The sequence below is a fragment of the Cervus canadensis genome, chromosome 2, assembly GCF_019320065.1.
Source record: "Cervus canadensis isolate Bull #8, Minnesota chromosome 2, ASM1932006v1, whole genome shotgun sequence".
Lineage (NCBI taxonomy): Eukaryota > Metazoa > Chordata > Mammalia > Artiodactyla > Cervidae > Cervus > Cervus canadensis.
In genome coordinates this window covers 81,373,949-81,394,444 of record NC_057387.1, presented here as the reverse complement: position 1 = coordinate 81,394,444, position 20,496 = coordinate 81,373,949, and the positions used below count along the sequence as shown (strand labels likewise).

Sequence of the window (20,496 nt, the reverse complement as noted above, 5' to 3'; positions counted from 1 at the left end):
AAAAAGCTCTTACTAAATTATGATATACTATTAAGATGATGACTTAGATAAGCACAAAATTCAGATGTGAGCTTCCTTCCAGAGAAAAGACAAACCATCTGGCTTGTACAGTTTTCACAAATTGGTAGGAAGGAAGCAGACCCTTTCTTGAACCCACATATCTCCTGACATAATTTGAGGTATTTTATCCTTAAATGATTTCCATTTAGATAATTGCATACCTTGTAGTAATCATCTCATAGTTCCACACTGTTCATCAATCCTTTCTGCCTTCCCATCCACCCTGTCCTCTGTATGGCTTTTATCTTTCTGTTTAATCTTCCTATTTTATTTGGCTCTGTATTGCCCAGTCCTTCAAGTCCTTCTGGATGCATCATGGAGGGGAGGAAGAAGCCATGGGTGGAGGTAGAGTAGAGTCAAAACAGAGTCAGACTTGGACTTTGCATGGCTGGGGAATTTGCCTTGACCTTCCTGAGTCTCATGTGCTTCACCTGTCCACCAGAGATAACCTTTCTTATCTCACCATTGTCCGGAGGAACAGAAGAAAATATACGCAAACCATGTAGCTTGTTACACAATGGATTCTCAATAAATTTAAGTTCCCTTCATCTTTCCTTCTCTCCCTTTTGAAAGTAGTCAGGATATAAATTATACATAAATAAATCACACATTGCACTGGAAATCCTCAGAAATGATTAATGTAACCAATAATAATTTTAATATTAATAATGGGTTGCTTCAGCAGCACATCCTGATTCTGACAATCAATCTATGCGCTCCAGCTTTGTCTTCACATCACGAAGTGCTCAGAGTTTTACCCTTGGAAGAGGTGGATATCCCATTTGTGGATATTACTTAAATCTTCCGTTTTTTTTAAATATCACAGTATTCTGCTACAAACCATTACTTACAGTGCAAAGTGTAAGCAACATGTTTGCCAAGAAATGAAAAACTAAGACATGAATGGAAACACTAAAAAGCTACAAGCAGTGTCCAGGACTGAAAGTAAGGTTTGGAATCATGAAGAACGTGCTAGAAATACTGATTTCTACTGCTCAGTATGCCCAAGAATGGACAAGACCTCGTTGGTGAGTATGGTCCATTATCCCCACTACAGGGAGGAGCGAACTGAAGATAGGGGCTTGAAAGACAGCAATACTTATAAGATATGGAGCCTAACTTTAGCCCAAGGATCTGCTAAGCTTTCTCAGTGAATGATAAGAGGGTTCAAATAACCCTCCAATCTCTCAGATTCTGTGTTTATGAGTCTCTATTTCTCAAGGATGCAAGTGGAAACATCCAGAGAGGTGGGTGAGTGAGGGTGGTGAGTGTGGGCTCTGGAGCCAGACTGCCTGGATTGCAGTGTCTGCTTTCCCATTTGTTAATTGCCTTAGCCTGGATCAGTGACTTCCATCGATCTGTGGCTCATTTTCCTCCACTGGAAGATGAGAATCACAATAAAAACTAAATAAGGTGACACTTGTAAAGTCTGGGGCACTGTTCTTCAGGAGAGTCTGAACTCGGTCAGTCATTTCCTGCTCCATGATTAAGTGCAGATCACAGTGGGCCACCCACCACCTTGTCGGTATAGGGGGACCCCACAGTTCTTTCTTCAGTTGAATTATTTTTCCTGAAGTGTTCAGTTCAGTCGCTCAGTCGTGTCCAACTTTTTGTGACCCCACGGACTGCAGCATGCCAGGTTTCCCTGTCCATCACCAACTTCTGGAGCTTATTCAAACTCATGTCCATCGAGATGGTGATGCCATCCAACCATTTCATCCTCTGTCATCCCCTTCTTACACCTTCAATGTTTCCCAGCATCAAGGTCTTTTCCAATGAGTCAGTTCTTCTCATCAGGTGGACAAAGTATTGGAGTTTCAGCTTCAGCATCAGTCCTTCCAATGAACAGCCAGGACTTATCTCCTTCAGGATGGACTGGTTGGATCTCCTTGTAGTCCAAGGGACTCTCAAGAGTCTTCTCCAACACCATAGTTCAAAAGCATCAGTTCTTCGGCACTCAGCTTTCTTTATAGTCCAACTCTCACATGCATACATGACTGCTGGAAAAACTATAGCCTTGACTAGACGGACCTTTGTTGGCAAAATAATGTTTCTGCTTTTTAATATGCTGTCTAGGTTTGTCATAGCTTTTCTTCCAAGGAGCAAACAACTTTTAATGTCACGGCTGCAGTCACCATCTGCAGTGATTTTGGAGCCCCCCAAAATAAAGTCTGTCATGGTTTCCATTGTTTTCTCATCTATTTGCCATGAAGTGATGAGATCTAAACTTAGATCAAACCTCAAACTTCACATCCCCAATCCCCCTACCCACAGTGTCTCCACTATGAACCTTCTTTTCTGCCTCTCCCCTCCCACGTAAGCATGTGTAAGTTCTCCTACCAAGCTGAATGCAAGGGCCTGCTTACTCATGGGATGGGGGCTCCCGAGCAAACTGGGATGGTTATAGGGAAATAAAAGTGTTCCTTCATCAGTACATCCAAATGTAGCATGTGCATTTTGACAGTGACATAGCCACCATGAATTGAGAAGAAAAGAAACAAGGAAGAGAGGAACTTTTTGGTGCTTATTTAGCAGTAAGCACTGTAGAGATTTTTGCCTGGCACAGTAATCCTCAAGCCAACATTGTCAGCCCTCTTATCTAGTTGTACACACCAGGAACATACATCCCAGGGGTTTGTTGAGAATCCCAAGGCCAACATCTAGTGGTGAAACTGAGTTTAGCACCTAGAGGATCGTAAGGTAATAACAGGGGATCCTACAGAGTTCCAAGAGACAGTTCTTAAGCCCACTTCCAAAACACTCCTAACAGCTACCAATGAGTAGTGCCCATGACATCCTTTGACCTACCACTGTAACTTGTCCTAAACCAAACCAGAAGTACAGAGCTGTCAGTCCTGCCAGGTCCAGAGAGATGAAAGCCCTTCTGACCTACCTACTGCATCCCTCTGTCTTTGTAGGCTGGCCTGAAGCCACCAGGGGGTGCCCTAGCATTAAGAGCAAAAGGTATTTGGCAGCCTGTTTATCACCTGGGGTTGGGAGGAGGGTTCCCTTCCTGAGAGCTTCTGCCCAAGATTTCTCATCATATGGTGTAAACAAGTGTGCGAAACAGCCTTGCCTTTGACCTGAGTGAAGGCTGGGCTTGGAGGGACAGTGGCAGAGAACCTTGGGCTTGTGCCTCATTTAGCTTGAAGGAGTGGTACCCCCATCTGCTGGTAGGCAGAGCCCACACCACTACAGGTAGAGCAAACTGTGAGTTATGAAATCAATGGAGTGGGTGAGCTGACCGTTGATTTTTTTTAATTAAATAGCACATTGAGGTCCAGAAAATAGGAAATATCAGTGTGATAACACACAGCAAGAGCAATTATTGTTTTGAAAATTTTTAATTGTAGTGTGTATGTGTCTGTGTTTTGACTCATGAGCTAAAAGGCAGATCTGTGAGCCATTTATTATTAAAACACCTTAACCTAAAAATTTGATTAAAATTCAGATTTCCAGACCCTAGACCAGAAGACGGTGCTCCTGTCTTCCTGTCTGCCCTGGGGCCTTGAAGCCTGTAGATTTAACACATTCCCTGGCAGCTGTGATGATCAGCTCGGTATGGGAGCCACCTGTTAGAAGAAGGGGCACTTAAGTGAGTTTTCTCACCTGCTTCCCCGCCCCCCTCTTCCCCTGGACAGGCCAGAACAGGCTTTTCATTTCTTGTGAACTTGGCCTAACAAAGCCAGAGGAGTCACACTGACTGCACTTGAAACAGGGAACAAGCTGCTGGCTGGCCCCCCAACTCCAGGACAGCTGTGAGCACTGAACAACTAGAGATTGGGTTTCCAGCACCAGCTCTGTCAGAAAACAAACAAAAGCAGGATCACACACAAGAAGCCAGAAAAACAAAATCCTTGTAGAATTAGCCAGACCTGTGTTGAAACCCTGAGCCTTCTCCTTACCACCTATGTGACCATGGAGCAGGTTATTGGATCCTGTTTCCTTCCCTCGTTTTAAATGGAATTATGTCTGATGCATGTCAATGTATGACAAAACCCACTGAAATGTGAAGTAATTAGCCTCCAACTAATAAAAATAAATGAAAAAAAAAAAAAATAAAATGACCCAAAATGGAATTACAAGCCTTCCGAGGGTGGGTGGAAGTTTTGGGTAGAATAATGTATCCACACGCTCAGATAGGGTCTGACCAAAACTGGTCCCCCACCCTAACAGCTCTCTTTCTGGCTCCCTGAAATCCCCCGTGAGCTTGGGCGGACTCTGTCGCCTTTGGGCTTTGGTTTCCCCGTTGTTAACCTGAGGGAAAGCAGCCATCCGCAGGGCCGGAGTGGGGCCGAAACTGTGACCGAGAAAAATTACATTGTATGGCCTGAGCCTTCTGCCCTAACCCGAGCCCCGCCAGCCCCCTTGTTCACCAACTACTCCCACGAGGGCACAACGTGAACTCCCTGCAGGGCGACGGGCGGACCAGCCTGGGAGAGAACAGAGGGCAGAGAGGCTGGCTGAGAAGCGCCAGAGTCTGCGGACCTTTGGACGGAAAGATCCCTCGCCCCCTGCAGCTGCCGGGCCTGCGAACTGGGCGGATGGAGGCCGGCGCGCGCCCCGCCGCGGGCGAGAGCGCTCCAAGCCCAGCCGAGGGAGGAGCCGCCGCCCAGGTGGGACAGGTGCGCAGCCTGAGCCCAGGCGTTTCCGCGGCGGCGGCCAGGGGAGGCGACTGCTCCCTGGCCCGCGCAGGCAGAGCCAAACGGACCCTGGGCCTCAGGATCCAGCTCTGGGAAGCCGGTTTTGTCTGCCAGACTCCACCTCGGAAGAAAGTCATGGAAGCGGTAAGTCGTGCTGGGTTTGGCCGCGGGCTTTCTGGGCGTCCAGGTCCTCCCGGGAGAAAGCGTGGGGAGAGGCTGCCTGCGCACCCCGCCTCCTGGAGAGGAATACACGTTGATGCCGTCCAGCTCACACTGGCCTGGCCTGGCGCGGGTGGGGTGGGCGGACGGAAGAGGGGTCTGTCTACCTGTCCTGTGCCACCTTGGAGGCTGAAGGGCAGGGGTCTCAGGAGGGGTGGTGTGAGGGTCTCTACCTCCAGCGCTGTGAGCTAGGCTTCTAACCTCCGCTCCCCCAGCCCCCCAGCCTGGGTGACAGTGCGGTCGGTCTCTGTTTGCTTGTCCTTTTGCCCGTCCTCTCGACATTCGAGAGCTTCCTGGTCAGAGGCTGCAGGGGCTCTTCTGTGGCTTGTGGTTTTCCTGCGGGCTCTGCTTCTTATAAGCTGTGTGGCCTGGGGCCAGTAAGTTCATTTTCCTTAGCTCCTGGTTGTTCACTGGTAAAATAGGATTACTACTAGAATAACTAGTGAGATGATTGGAGGTGTTTGTAAAAAAAAAAAAGTGGGGACTTGCCCTGCACCGAGCAGGTGAACATCTCTTCTGCTTGAATGGATGGCCATGTCCTGTTTACATAGTTGGAGAGTTTTTTCACTTGACTGACCATATTTTCCTCTTTTCTAATTCTCCACCGCCTCCCTGCCTCTAAAATAAGTCAGTTTCTCTACAAGGGAGCAGAGCAATGATGGTTTCACCTTCATTGTCTTCTTTATTATACATCTGGAGTCAAGTCATTTTCTTCTGTGAGTCAGGCGCTTCCTTCCCAGAGATTGGTTCTATGTGGGGACAGAGGACCCATTTTAGAGGTCACCGATCAGAAGAAGCTCCCCTTGGTCCCAGGACAGTGGACACATGTCTCTCTGTGGTTGACCCTCCATTCCAGCTAGCTTTGTTTTGGAAGAGGGAGCAAAGGCACCCTGGTATGGTTTCTGTCTCCCCTCCTCTGAATTCTCTCCCTATCCTACAGTTTAGCAATTTCTGAGAAACTCCTAATTGATGGGAAAATGTCAGGCTGAATAGATCCAGTGTGGCTGTGAAAAAAAGAAAGAAACTTCTATTTTGCCTTCTCTGATATGCCACTAGCTTCCATTGTTTCAGTTTATCTCTGTAACAACACAGTGAGGTCTGAGGTCGAGGTCAGTGCTTTCTGCCCCAGTTCTTACAGGGAGGAAACAGAATGTTGTTCGTTACTCAATATCACACAACTGGTAAGCAGCAGAGCCAAAGCACGGGCTACAATTTGTCAATAACAAATATTGAGTGCCAACTATAAACCAGGCAGTGCCGGCAAGGATGACAACTGGAAAATGGGTGGAATGTTAGGAAATTGGAGAGAAAAATGTACCAAAGGGCATGTTAGCTCATGGCATTTTTATGGGATAAGATAATACAATTATGGGATAAGCTGATGTGGTTATGCAACGTTTTCTGCTCAGAGAAAGAGGGGGGAAAAAAAGATCAAAAGAGAAATATGGGTTATTTCTTATTTTAAAAGGAGGATTTGTGTTTTGTAAAGCTAACAAAATACCCACTCCATATGCATAACTAAGCACCTGCATTGTGTTGTTAGGCCTGTTTCAGGGGCTGCAGATGCAGCAGTGACCCAGCCAGAAATGCCTGCCTTCATACAACTTCTACTGGTGAAGACACACACACATTAGGTCAAATGGCAGTGAATTCAATGTAGAACCACAGAGTAAGGCAGAGTTTAAGGACTTTGAGGCAGCGAGCAGGAGAGGCTGATATTTTAAATGGGATAGTTTCAAGAAAGGCATCAATACAAGGTGCCATTTGAGCAGAAGCTTGAAGCAGGTAAAGACATTGGTGCTGTGGATCTTTTAGGGAAAAGCACTCTGCAGAGGAATAAGAAAACAAGTGCAAAAAGGCCCTGGGGCAGAAGCTTGTCTGATGTGTTCAAAGGGTCAGTAAGATGCCCAGCATGGAGAGATGAAAGGAGAGCGTGGTAAGAAGCAGAGGTCAGGTCACTTAGGATGCTGGAGGCCATTGTAGGAATTCCAGGTGCTCCTCCGAGTGAGATGGAGAGCTCCTGAGTGTAATGAATGGCAGAAGAGAATGATCCAACTTGCTTTTTAAAAGGATCACCTAGCTGTTTAGAAACCAGATGGTAGAAGAAGCAGGATTAGAAGCTGGCTGACCAGTTAGCAGGCTCTTGCCTAAATTCAAGCAAGAGACTATGGAAGCTCGGGCCAGAGTCTTAGCAATAAAGGTGGCTAGAAATGGTTAGGTTCTGGATATGTATTAAAGGTGGATTTAACAAGATTAACTGATGGATGAAACAAAAAATGTGAAAGAAAGTGACTCCAGGGTGTGAAGCCTAAGCACCTTGAAGAATGTGGTTGACATTGAATGAGATGATTTAAAGTGGAACAGGTTTGCAAGGAGACCAGGGGATCACTTTTAGACATAGTAAATTGTAGGTTAAGGGGCTGAGTAGACAGATATTGAGTTTAGAGTTTGAGGGGGAGGCCCAGGCAGGAATATGATTAACATAAAAAATTTTCATTGCTTGGCATAATGCTGGGTGCATAGCAGCATTTAGTATATGTTACTATGGTGGTTTTCAAACTTGGCTACACATTCTCTGACATTCCTCCTGTGAAGACGTGGAGTCTGTGTTCCCTTGCCTTGAATCTGGGCAGAATCATGACTGGTTTGGCCAATAGACTGTGACACAAGCGACATTATGTGACTTTAGAGGCTGTGTCATAAAGGACTATGCAGCTTCTCCCTGGTTTGTGAGAACCCTTAGTCTTGCAGTCGTTTACCCCCATGTAAGAGGTCTATGGGGACATCTGTCAACCAGCTGCTCTGGTTGACAGTTCCCGCTAAACCTAGCCTTCTAGCATTCCTGCATGACAAAGAACCAGGGCTCCGCAGACCAGCCCATTTACTGGTGAGATACCACTGGGGCAATTTCATCACCACCCTGTGGAACAAAAGGGTCACCCTGCTGAACCTAGCCCAAATTCCTATCCCAGCTAAATTGTGAGATAAGGAAAAATGGTTATTGTTTTAGGCCACTCAGTTGTGAGGTGGTCTGTTTTGCAACAGTAGATACCGGAACTAGTAATTTTTTCATTCTTTTAGTTATAAAAGTATTATTCTCCCCCATGGATATAAGGCTCTAGGGAGTTCTGTAAAAATATACTTTGTTACATAGTTCAGAGGTTGATGAAGTTCTACCTTGGTGCCTTCCCTCAGTTGAGTAGTTCCCCAGTCTTGGCAAGAGAGAATCCTAGCATTTTTAAGCTGAGATTGCTTGTCAGTGGGGGAGCTTAGAAAGTGGTACTTGAATTCTTGATGAATGAGCATTGGCATTTGGAGTCCAAATACCTGTATTTATGTTTGCTTCTGCCTCTTACTAGCCAAGTGATTTGAGCCAACCGTTGAATAATAAAATGTAGGAGTTGGGAGATTTCTCAAAAACCAGCCAGTCTAATGACTCCCATTTTAGAGATGGGGAACTCAGAGCCCAGGAGGGAAAGGTCACACACTTTGTAACTACTTCTCTGCTGTGCCTCATACAGTGGATGCTCTTAAATGATCTTGTTATTTCCTGAGAGTAAACTCTAGCATCAGATCATTAGGCTCTCCTCTTGCACTGAAGAAAGCTGAGCGCCAAAAAATTGATGCTTTTGAACTGTGGTATTGGAGAAGACTCTTGAGAGTCCCTTGGACTGCAAGGAGATCCAACCACTCATCCTAAAGGAGACCAGTCCTGGGTGTTCATTGGAAGGACTGACGCTGAAGCTGAAACTCTAGTACTTTGGCCACCTCATGGAAAGAGTTGACTCATTGGAAAAGACCCTGTTGCTGAGAGGGATTGGGGGCAGGAGGAGAAGGGGATGACAGAAGATGAGATGGCTGGATGGCATCACTGACTCGATGGACATGAGTTTGAGTAAACTCTAGGAGTTGGTGATGGACAGGGAGGCCTGGTACGCTGCGATTCATGGGGTCACAGAGTTGGACATGACTGAGTGACTGAACTGAACTGAACTTGCATTGTTCAGCAGAAAATCACCAAACATCTTCTCTGAGCCAGGACCTAGCTTAGAATTTCTGAGGGGGGTTCTATCATACATGTCCTCTAGTTGCTCAGTTTGGCAGGGGAGAGTGTCAAGAAAACAGACAATTGCAGTATTAATGAAAAGTAGGATAATGAAGAAAGGCTCAGGTTTTATCATAAGTACCAAGAATGGGGACCTAACTCTAAGTGGGACAATCCAGGGTCCGTTGGAGGAGCTGGTATCTGAGATGCATGTCAGAGGAAGGATGGAAAGGGAAGGAGGGAGGAGGAAGGGAGGGATGAGGGACAAGGGAAGAGCCAAAATCCCAAGAAGTAAATCGGAGCCAGATATTGAAAGCATCAATATCTGGGTAACATCACCAACTCAGTGGACATGAGTTTGAGCAAACGCTGGGAGATAGTGAAGAACAAGGAAGCTTGGCGTGCTGCGGTCCATGGGGTTGCAGGGAGTCGGACATGACTTAGTGACTGAACAACAACTGAAGCCCTCAAACACAGATGTACTTCATGCTGGAGACCAAGGGAGCCACTGAGGGCCAGCACCTCCCAGATGGGACTAAACCCAGCCCTGTAGTCTTGTCATGCTCTGACGTCATAGGATTGTCCTAAGGTCACAGGTGACTTATTTTTGACAGTTCTGTCTAGAACCCAGGTTCTGAATGCTAAGTGAGACCACTTAGCAAGCCCTCAAGAATGATTTCAGGGGTTTTTCCTGAGTATTCTGATTCTTAATAAATAGGTCATGAGGCAGGGTACCGTCTGGAAAGGGATGGGCCCACTGAGAAACATATTGCCATGAAGATGGTCTGTTGTTAATGAGCTTGTCCTCGGACAAGTGGAGTGCACAGGGATTCAGATCAGATGGTTGGGTGAAGCTTCTTGGGAGTTCCAAGAGGTGGTTCCAAGACTGGTCACCTCCCTTCTATCTTTGCAGAGAAGCTGTGCTGCAGAGGCCTCTTGAACAGTGTTGCTTAGTCCTTGACCATGAGACATGAAGTGACCTGCCCCGCTGCAGGGCTGATGTTCAGTCTTAACCAGCAGCTTGTACCCTGGAGTTACCCACTGTTATCTTGACACTGAATCAAGCTTTCTCCTTACAAAACTAGGCACCCACATCTCTTCACTGGAGACATGGTTCTAACAGGCAAATTTGATCATGTCACACCCCTGCCAGATGCCCTCAAATTGTCCCCCATTGCCTGTGCAGTAGAGCCCAGGGGCTTCACCTGGCTGACAAGGTCAAGATGCTCCCACTCAGCCTCCTGGTCCTGCATCCCTTATGCCCCAGCCTGTTCTGCACCATGCTCATTCCTCTTGCTAGAATCTTACTTGTCACTTCATTAATAGTCAGCTCAGCTATCACCTTCCTGAGAAGCCTTCCCTTACTCCTGGGTGGTCATGATTGGTTTTTCTCCAGCTTGCAAGTTCCCAGCCCTTTGACTAGCCCCAGGTCTGGACTGTGAGATCCCAACGGTAGCACAGCCTGAGGCTTAAAGGCATGGGCTCTGGGGCAGCCCAACTGGTTTAAGTTTCTGGCTCCACCATTTACTAGCTGTTTGTCTTTGAGCAAGTTATCTATCTCTCTGTGCCCAGTTACCCCATCTGTAAAGGTGAGAATAGCATCTACCTCTCGGCACTCAGCTGAGTTTTATATAAAGAGCTTACTTAGGTCAGCTCAGTGAGGTCACAGGGCAGGTAATTCTACAAGCTAAAATAGTGATATGGTACAGTAAAAGAATCCACCTGCAATGCAGGAGACCTGGGTTCGATCCCTGGGTTGGAAAAATCCCCTGGAGAAGGGAAAGGCTACCCGCTCCAGTTTTCTGGCCTGGAGAATTCCATGAACTGTGTAGTCCATGGGGTCGCGAAGAGTTGGACATGACTTAGTGACTTTCACTTCACTTCACAGTAATAATACATGGACCATTATGAATTGAACTCTGTCCCCTCCCCCAGTCCCATACGTTGAAGTCTTAACCCCCACTGCCTCGGAAGTTGACCTTATTTGGAGATACAGTCTTTACAGAAGTCACCAAGATAAAGTGAGGTCATTAGGGCAGGTCTAATCCAGTATGACTGACGTCCTTATAAAAAGGAGGGATGGACATGGAGATACACACAAAGGGAGGACAGTGTGAAGATAAAATGAGAACATCTTGTGAACATGAAGATGGCCATCCACAGGCCAAGGAGGAGGGAACAGACCCTTCCCTCGTATCCCTCAGAAGGCACCAAACTGATGACCCTTGATCTTTGACTTCCAGCCTGCAGAACTGTGGGGCAACACATTTCTGTTGTTTGAGTCACACAGTCCGGGGTACCTTTTCAGAGCAGGCCTAGCAAGCTCTTACATGGACCCGACTGGGAAATGAAGAGAACTCACTTGAATACTCAGTGCAGTGCCCTTCTCCCGTCAAACTGGGAAGGATTTTGTGCCATGTTGTGTTCTGATGATCAAAAAAGACAGCTGTGCTTAGCTCTTCAAAGAAGAAATCTGAGAAGTATTTATTAGCACCTGGCTTGGGAAATGGAGTGAAATGATCTCAGGATCGTGGTCAGTATTCCTTTCTGATCACTGAGCCCTGGGTTTGGCTTTTCTCATCTGTAAAACTCTAAAATACCCAAGTCTTGGGGTGATTTTTCAGAATGAATACTCATGTTTTGTTAGGACATACTAAATACAGGCAAGTTACAAATGATGTGCTTCAGAAAGAATAAGCAGTTTTTGTTTGTTTTTAATTTTTTTTTTAATTGCTAGATCTTCACTACTGTGCCCAAGCTTTCTCTAGTTGCAGTGAGCAGGGGCTACTGTTTGTGGTGGTAAATAGGCTTCTCCTTGTGGTAGCTTCTCTTGCTGTGGGGCATGGCTCTAGAGTACCCAGACTTCAGTAATTTGTGGCTCAGGGGCTCAGTAATTGTGGTATATAGCCTTAGTTTCTCTGAGGCATGTGGAATCTTCTCAGACCAGGAATTGAACCCATGTCCCTTGCATTGGCAGGCAGATTGTTATCCATTGCACCACCAAGGAAGTCCAGAATAAGCAGTTTTGGATTATAATACTGGAAAAAGTTAGTTTTTATTTCTTACTGTTCACTCTTACTGTTTTCATCTTCTCCATTTTACAGATAAGGCAGACTTAAGATTCAAACTTAAGATTTGACTCAGACTCCCCATCTTGACCCTTGGTTTGGCTCAAGTATGATCATACTGAATGGTTTTTTAGACAGAGATATTTAGAAATTCTTAAAACAGAACCCTTGACCAATTCATGTTGATGTTTAGCAGAAACCAACAAAATTCTGTAAAGCAATAAAAAAAAAAAGGAAACCTGAATTCGAGTCTAGGTCTATCATCCCAATCACTCTACTTCTCTGAGACCCAGTGTTCTTATCTCTGTGCCTAATACCTATTTGATATTTTGTCCATCTTTTGTCCATGACATAAGATTATGTAAAGTACTATTGTAAATAATAGAATGCCATAAAAATATTCAGAATTGTTGATATTATCACAATTCCCCATTCCAAAGTTTGAGCAGAGGAAACAATAGAATTCAAAGCACTCTCTACTTTGTGAGAGCCGGTCAAGAGCTCACCTTAAAGATCAGTGTGTGATCTTCGGTAGGAATAAGGAAATCATACTTGGGAACAATGTTCAACAATTCGAAGTTGATATACAAGAACAAACCAGCATTTTCCCTTAAGCACTTAAAGGATCGGACAGAGGTGCCATCTTCCACATCCTTAAAAATATCACCTCAAAGTCTCCTGTGTTTTATTTTTTACCCAATGCTGTTTCTGAGTACATGCCTAGGGATGTTCCCCCAAGCTGTGGTATCCAGGAAAGGGCACTGAATTGGGAGTCTGAAGATCATGATCTGAATTTAGTTTCTGTCACTCATGCCTGTGTGCACTGAGGCTGTGTGGTCTGCCAGGGGGGTGGGGGGTCCTCAGTTTCCTCACTTATTCAGCTCAGTTACTTAGTCGTGTCAGACTCTTTGTGACCCCACAGACTGCAGCACACCAGGCCTCCCTGTCCATCAACTCTTGGAGTCTACTCAAACTCATGTCCCTTGAGTCGGTGATGCCATCCTACCATCTCATCCTCTGTCGTCCCCTCCTCCTCCTGCCTTCAATCTTTCCCAGAATCAGGGTCTTTTCAGATGAGTCAGTTCTTCCCATCAGATGGCCAAAGTATTGGAGTTTCAGCTTCAACATCAGTCCTTCCAATGAATATTCAGGACTGATTTCCTTTAGGATGGACTGATTGGATTTCCTTGCAGTCCAAAGGACTCTCAAGAATCTCCTCCAACACCACAGTTCAAAAGCATCAATTCTTCGGCACTCAGCTTTTTTTATAGTCCAACTCTCACATCCATACATGACCACTGGAAAAACTATAACTTTGACTAGACGGACCTTTGTTGTCAAAGTAATGTCTCTGCTTTTTAATATGCTGTCTAGGTTGGTCATAACTTTTCTTCCAAGGAGCAAGCGTCTTTTAATTTCATGGCTGCAGTCACCATCCTCACTTACTAACCAGGATTAAATGAATGAGATGACATATTGGAAAAAAAAAAAACTAGAATCAAATATATCCATGTGAAAAGTGAAAGTGTTAGCTGCTCTGTCATGTCTGACTCTTTGTGACCCCATGGCCTGTAGCCCACCAGGTTTCTCTGTCCACGGAATTCTCCAGGCAAAAATACTGGAGTGGGTTGCCATTTCCTACTCCACGGGATCTTCCCATCCCAGGGGACAAACCTGGGTCTCCCACATTGCAGGCAGATTCTTTACTATCTAAGTCACCAGGGAAGCCCAATATCCATGTACTCTTAGTCTAATCTGCTATTCACTTTTAAGCTGGGTGGTGGAGACCTTAGGAAGAACTTAAGATATTTCTGCTTCATTCTGGTGTACATGTCACGGACAAGGACCCCAATGCCTGGATCTATAGTTCTCAGAAACAAAGGAATTACCAGTTCTGTGCTAACCAGCTCTGTGCTCTTAATTCCCTTTTAGTGCCGACCCCCATCCCTGCTTAGTGACTGTTTTGTTGACGTATAGTCCAGGAAGGAAGAAAGATAATAGTGGGGGAGCACTCACTCTGTGCCACTCCTTGCATCTAGGTGCATTGTTTTGTTCAAACCTCACAAATAATCTGTGAGAAATATCATCCCCATTTCACAGATGAGAAAACAGAAGTTCTCTGGGGTCACGTGGTTTCACTCTTGTCGTGATCAACAGTAGCGGCTGACACTGACACTTAGTGCTGCTCATGTGCTTCCTCTCGGCCACTCTAGGGTGGGCACTGTCATTAGGCAGGAAGGCACTCCCTGGAGGTCTCCAGTATTACGAGAGACCCAGAGAGGGTGGGCAACTTGCTGAAAGTCACACAGCCAGTTATGGTGGCACTGGGATTCAAACCCAGAAGCTGAAGCTTTGAAGAACACATTCCATAAGAGTTTGTCTCTCCCAGAAACTCTCTAGAATAGTGGTGTCAGGGTGTGAAAAGGACAGAGCTAGCTGAAAACGGGAAGGCCTCCCAATGCCAATGCCGGGAAACCCAAGGACACAAGTAGCCACATTCTCTGCTTAGAAAAACAAAAGCATGTTTGGCACTATACCACCCCTAGGGGGAATGGCATAGTCGAAACATTCTTACCGTTCCTCGCGCCTCTCTTTCAGGCAAGACATCTCTTCATAGCATGCATTCACAATGAAAACCAGTAAGAAATCTCCTAGCAGAAAAATAGAACCTGGCTACACACTTCATCTGAAAAGTTGTTTCTGAATATGTTGTTTTGAGTGCTTTCCAGTTAACTCCTTAAAATATCAACTGGTGAGGGCGTTCATCTTTGCTTCATGAGGTATAAATCTCCCATATCTTTACTACTGCCAAAGACAAATTTACATCGACTTTTGGCTTCACAAGTCTGATTTAGGAGAGAATATCCAACTTTTTGACTGTTGGGAACATTTCCTGTGTTTTCCTCCAATCCAGGAATGCAGCGTGAAACTGGGGACTGTATAGGATAAGGAATTCCATTATTGCCTTTCCATGCCACCAGCACTGATGAAGAGAGGGCTGCATCCTCCCAGTGGAGGTGGCGTAGTATAGGTTAAGAACCTGGGCAGGGTTCCAGAGGCTCAAGGCTAAGCTCTGCTCCTTGGGACAGTAACTTGATGGACCCGTTTTTCTTCAATCTGAAAAGTTGGAATAATATCTGGATATATCGCATCCTCCACTCAGTTTGGGCTTCCCTGGTGGCTCAAATGGTAAAGCGTCTGCCTGCAATTTGGGAGATTTGGGTTTGATCCCTGGGTTGGGAAGATCCCCTGGAGAAGGAAATGGCTACCCACTCCAGTACTCTTGCCTAGAAAATCCCATGGATGTAGGAGCCTGGTAAGCTACAGTCCATGGGGCTGCAAAGAGTCGGACATGACTGAGCGACGTCACTTTCTTTTTCTTTCTATATCTTATGGAAATGATTCACAGATGTACATGAAATGTCTTTCTCTGCTTCAGTTCTCCCACTCAAAATGTTAGGAAACATGTTGTTTTGAGAAACAGCTTGGCCTTGGGAGGAGATCTATGTAACTGTGGACAAGTCTTCAGTATCTTCATCTGTAAAACGATGGGTGGAATCAGAGTCTTCAGTTACCACTTTGAGACATGTGAAGAATTTCTTGTTCATGGGGGAGGTTAAGAGGATTAGTGATGTTTTTCTTCTTCATTATTGGTAAACCCACTGTTTTACCCCAAGTAGAATCTGAAGCAACTTAATGTTGTTTATGCTTCTTTATGCTTTTGCATATGCTTTATGCATTTCTTTATGCTTCTCTGGCTAATGAACTCCAAATATAGGATTGTAGTCAATACTGAGCATCTAATAGCTTCAAATGAAACATTCGGTTCAAATTCTGGCTCTCTGACTTTCAAGTCATGTGTTGAGAGGGTGACATGAGTGGTGGGTCCCTCAGTGAGTATGAGGAGCAGAGTCGTTAGCAGCTCTTGTCGAACATGTAGTGTGTGTGTATACGTGTATGTATGAGGGAGAGACCCACCCTGACCTTTATGTTAAGCCACTGAGATTGAGGAGTTGCTTGGTTACAATAAAACCTAGTCTATGCTAAGTGCTGTACACCCCCAAAGCCTTATTTCAGAGCATGTGTGTGGGTTTCCAGTTGATAAGATCGTGGGAGATAAGCGTGAACACGACTAATAGCCACGCTGGGTCTAGCTCTTCCTTTGAACGTGCTGCGCTAAGTTGCTTTAGTCATGTCCAACTCTTTGCAGCGCTATGGACTGAGCCTGCCAGGCTCCTCTGTCTGTGGGGTTTTTCAGGTTAGAATACTGGAGTGGGTAACCTTTCCCTTCTCCAGGGGGTCTTCCCAACCCAGGGATCGAACCTAGGTCTCCCACATTGCAGGCAGATTCTTTACCAGCTGAGCCACCAGGGAAGCCCAGAAATACTGTAGTGGGTAGCCTATCCCTTCTCCAGTGGATCTTCCCAACCCAGGAATCGAACCGGGGTCTGCTGCTCTGCAGGCGGATTCTTTACCAACTGAGCTATGAGGGGAGCCCGAGGGACCAAAAACTCAAACACAATTTAGACCTTCTGCAAATTGCTCAGAGTTTAGTAGAGAAGATCTATAAAAATAGCATGTTTTTAATACAGTGTGACAGTTATAATATGAACAATGACATTATGTTCAAATAACTAAGGGAAAAGAGAGAGGATCTTTTAACTCGACTTGGATGAGGCAGAAAAGCCTCTCCCAAGGGAGGTAACTTCTGATTTTGGTTTTAAAAGATGAAAAGCGTTCAGCGGGCAGTGGGATATGGGAGAGGGAAAGGCATTCCAGGCGTGTGTGCGTGCTCAGTCATGTCTGACTGCGCAACCCCATGGACTATAGGCCACCAGGCTCCTCTAGCCATAGAATTTTCCAGGCAAGAGCACTGGAGTGGGTTGCCATTTCCTACTCCAGGGGATCTTCCGACCAATTAATTGAACCCACATCTCCTGCATTGGCAGGTGGATTCTTGACACTGGGAAGCCCTATTCCAGGCATGGGGAATAGCATATATGAAAGAACTGAGGCAGAAAAATGGCATATTTAGGAACAAAGAGACATGAGGCAAAGGAAAACGTGGGGACCTGTGTGCCTCTGTTGAAGACTGCATCCTGCACACAGCACTGGATAAATACTGGGTGAAGGGGAGGGTGGGGGGTGGGCGGGCAGCAGGAAGAATAGGGCAGATACTGAACTAACTAAGTCCTTCTCCCCTTCCTCAAGTTGCTTATTATCCAGTGGGTATGTGGCTAGAGAACTGCTTGTTTCAAGGTTTCAGATAGAGCTTCAGAGAATCATTATAATGTGTCCTGCTTTAAGCCATTCCCCTCTTTTTACCCCATCCCCCCCACCTAGAGGTTTATTCATCTGTTCATTAATTTAGTATCTAGTTTTGAGTATCCACCATGTGGCAGGTGCTGTATTGAACACGAATCCATGCTAATTGCTTCTTCTCTTTGGTAAGCCCATTCCAAGGGTTGACTGCTCTTTCTATCTGGAAAATCCTTTTGTGTCAGATCTATGACATTTATATATATTTAATGTCTTAAATCTGTGTTGCATTCCATTTATTTTTTACTTTATTCAAAGTGTCCTTATAATTCATTTTATATGATATTTATAAGAACTTCACAGGGTAGATAGGATAAATACAATTATTTATATTTTAAGTATCACCCAAAAAGGATGCTATTTTATGTCTTTAATAGGTCAACAAGTGTTTTATCTAACTTCCTCAAGCCATGAGAAGTACTGTGAGAAACAGTTTCTATATGGTTGAATAAGATTATGATTAACAAAGTTCATGTATGCATATCCCTTTAGTCAATATAAATTTATTAACTGCTTGCTGTGTGATCAGCATCAAATGTTAGACTCGGGATTTCTAACCCTTACAACAAACTTTCAAAATCAAGGGTCCCATTCTGTAGATGAACAAATTGAAACTCTGAGAAACTGAGGGAGTTCTCAAAAATCACAGAGTGACATATTCAATCCTGGGCTGATTCAGATATTATTTTTCTATTCAGTTTGACTTCAACAAGTCAAAAGCTCATACATTCTTCATAAAGATCCACGGTGTTACACCTTAAAAATCAGCTAGACCGCTTCTCTTCTAGTTATCATATTTCTTCTCTTGAAGTTAAGCAGTTGTCGATGATGATTTTTCATTTGCCAGCATCATTTGTTATTAAAACCTTATTATGTTCTCTTGTCAATAATCCAAAGAAAAATCTCAGTTAATATTCCATTAAGTGCTACATTCCCATCATTCTGCCTTGCAGTTATTCTACCTGTTTCTCAAGATAGTATCCCCGAGCTAAGTGACAGTCTGACCCAGAAATCATGAGATCAGTACAAGGCTCTCTCCATCTAGTTGGCTTGTCATTTTTTTCCTCACCTAGGTGGCACTAGTGGTAAAGAACCCGCCTGCCAATTCAAGAGACTTAAGAGAGGCAGGTTCCATCCCTGGGTCGGGAAGATCCCCTGGAGGAGGGCATGGCAGCACACTTCAGTATTCTCCAGTGCCCAGAAAATCCCATGGATGGACAGAGTAGCCTGGCAGGCTACAATCCGTGGGGTTGCAGAGAGTCGGACAGGACAGAGCACACGCTTACTAGAGAAACCTTCAGGACAGAGTGAAATGTGGATTGAGCATAAGTAAAGCCAAACTGAATGTTTGAAGGGGGAGTCTTGTGTTTTCAATTGTTCTGAACTAGTGTGCTGGTTGGACTGGAGCACAGGTGAAGAATTGTGAGGGATAAGGAGATTGGAGAATCCCATGGACAGAGGAGCCTGGGGGGCTATGGTCCATAGGGTCACAAAGAGTTGGATACAGCTGAAGTGACTTAGCACACACACACATGGAGATTTCACAGAATGAGGAGAACTAGAACCAAGGGGTAAAAGCCTTAATTCTTCAGGTCGGTGAACACAGAAGAAAAGGAAGGTCAAAATGGAAGCATTTTTGGAAATTAGAATACCACCTATCAGAAATAATGAAATTTTTCATCTGAAACCAGCAGAACAATTAATTCTGTACATATTTCTTAAGCATGTTCTTTTTGCCACAGACATTCATTTCATCATTGTAAAAATCACCACGATAATCATAGTCATCAACATCAGTGTCCTCTCCCTCCTTCTCTTCATCATCATCATTCTCTCTATTCACATCACAACCCTTCTCATCATAGTGTCATTACTGGAGGCCTCCTTTGTGTCAGGCCCTGGGCCAGTCTTGATGTCCATGGCAGTTCTATGATGTGAATAGTTGTATCTTCAACTTACTCATGCAGAAATAGGGAACAGAGAACTGAGATAGCTTTGTCAAAGTGACAGAGCCATAATTCATGGAGATAGGGTTTTAAGTTAAGACTCCACCCCAAGACCCATGTGTTTATCCCTATTGCTGCACTTAAGGTAGCTCTTAGTCTAGGAAGGAAAGGGGAAATGTAGAAGACAGTAATTGTAATAAACACTGCAATTGAGAGAAGTACAGGGTTTCTTGGAGCAGAGAGGAGTCAGCACCCTCACTGCATACTTGTTGGAAGGCTTCCTCACGGAGTTGCAAGTGATCTGAGTCAAGCAATATATATGTTCCAGACAAGGAAAGGGGAGAAGAGAATTCCAGGCTGAGGATGAAATGTGTGCAAAAGCATGGATGCCTTCATTCTTTCAACAAATATTTACTGCCTTCTCTGCTTCAGGTACTGTTAGGAAACCCAAGGGTGAATTAAAAAAGAGAGAAATGTATCCAGTGCAATGGATGCACTGGAGAAGATAAGCCTGGAAGCTTCAAGGACAGTAAGAATTTATAGCAGAAAATGAGAAGAAAACAAGCTGTTGATAATATCCTATATTATGATGCCTACAACACTACCTAGTACATAATAGGCACTTGACTAGTGAATGACCGAATGATCTCTGTTGATCTTTACCACAATTCAGTTGCTTATAATAAGTCCCATGAGGACAGAGAACATTTGTTCACCACAATCACCACTTGGATCTGCAGTGGAGCCACCGAGTTGCACATCTCCTGGGGACTCTGTCCACAGGGTAACCTTTGTGAATGGTCTGTGTGATCATAATGTTACAAAGGCCTCTGGGAGTGTGCAGCTTGGCAGCCTGGGTTCACTTCTGCTCTGGGGAATTCATAATTATTGATTGAATTAGCTAACAAATGAAAAAGGCAGGCTCAACAGAGATTAGTGTTCTTCAGCCTCTTAGTTATGTAGAAGGCATTAGTTACCTCTCATGCTGTAAATCAGCATGTCTTATTTCACAGGTGGGGAAGAGATATAGAAAGCCTGTCTCTAAACACACATTTAGGGACTGTAAGAGCCGAAAGAGGAACCCAGGCTTCCCTTAGTCAGTGTTTTTTCTACTACAGCGTGCAGTTTCTCAGTAAATCTGTCAGTTCATGGTTTCCTCCAAGGATGCTTCTTTCCTGGGAAGCAGCTGGGTTACA

General features: G+C 44.9%; 1 protein-coding gene across 1 annotated transcript in view; it reads left to right on the top strand.

Annotated features, from left to right (window-relative positions):
- The first annotated feature begins 3,607 nt into the window (after window positions 1-3,607).
- Window positions 3,608-20,496, top strand: part of LOC122429096 (FYN-binding protein 2-like) — a 121,120-nt gene continuing 104,231 nt past the window's right edge. Inside the window, exons 1-2 of the mRNA XM_043449257.1 lie at window positions 3,608-3,619; window positions 4,476-4,847. Of these exons, the coding sequence (XP_043305192.1) occupies window positions 3,608-3,619; window positions 4,476-4,847 (384 nt within the window). The remainder of the gene's footprint in view (window positions 3,620-4,475; window positions 4,848-20,496) is intronic.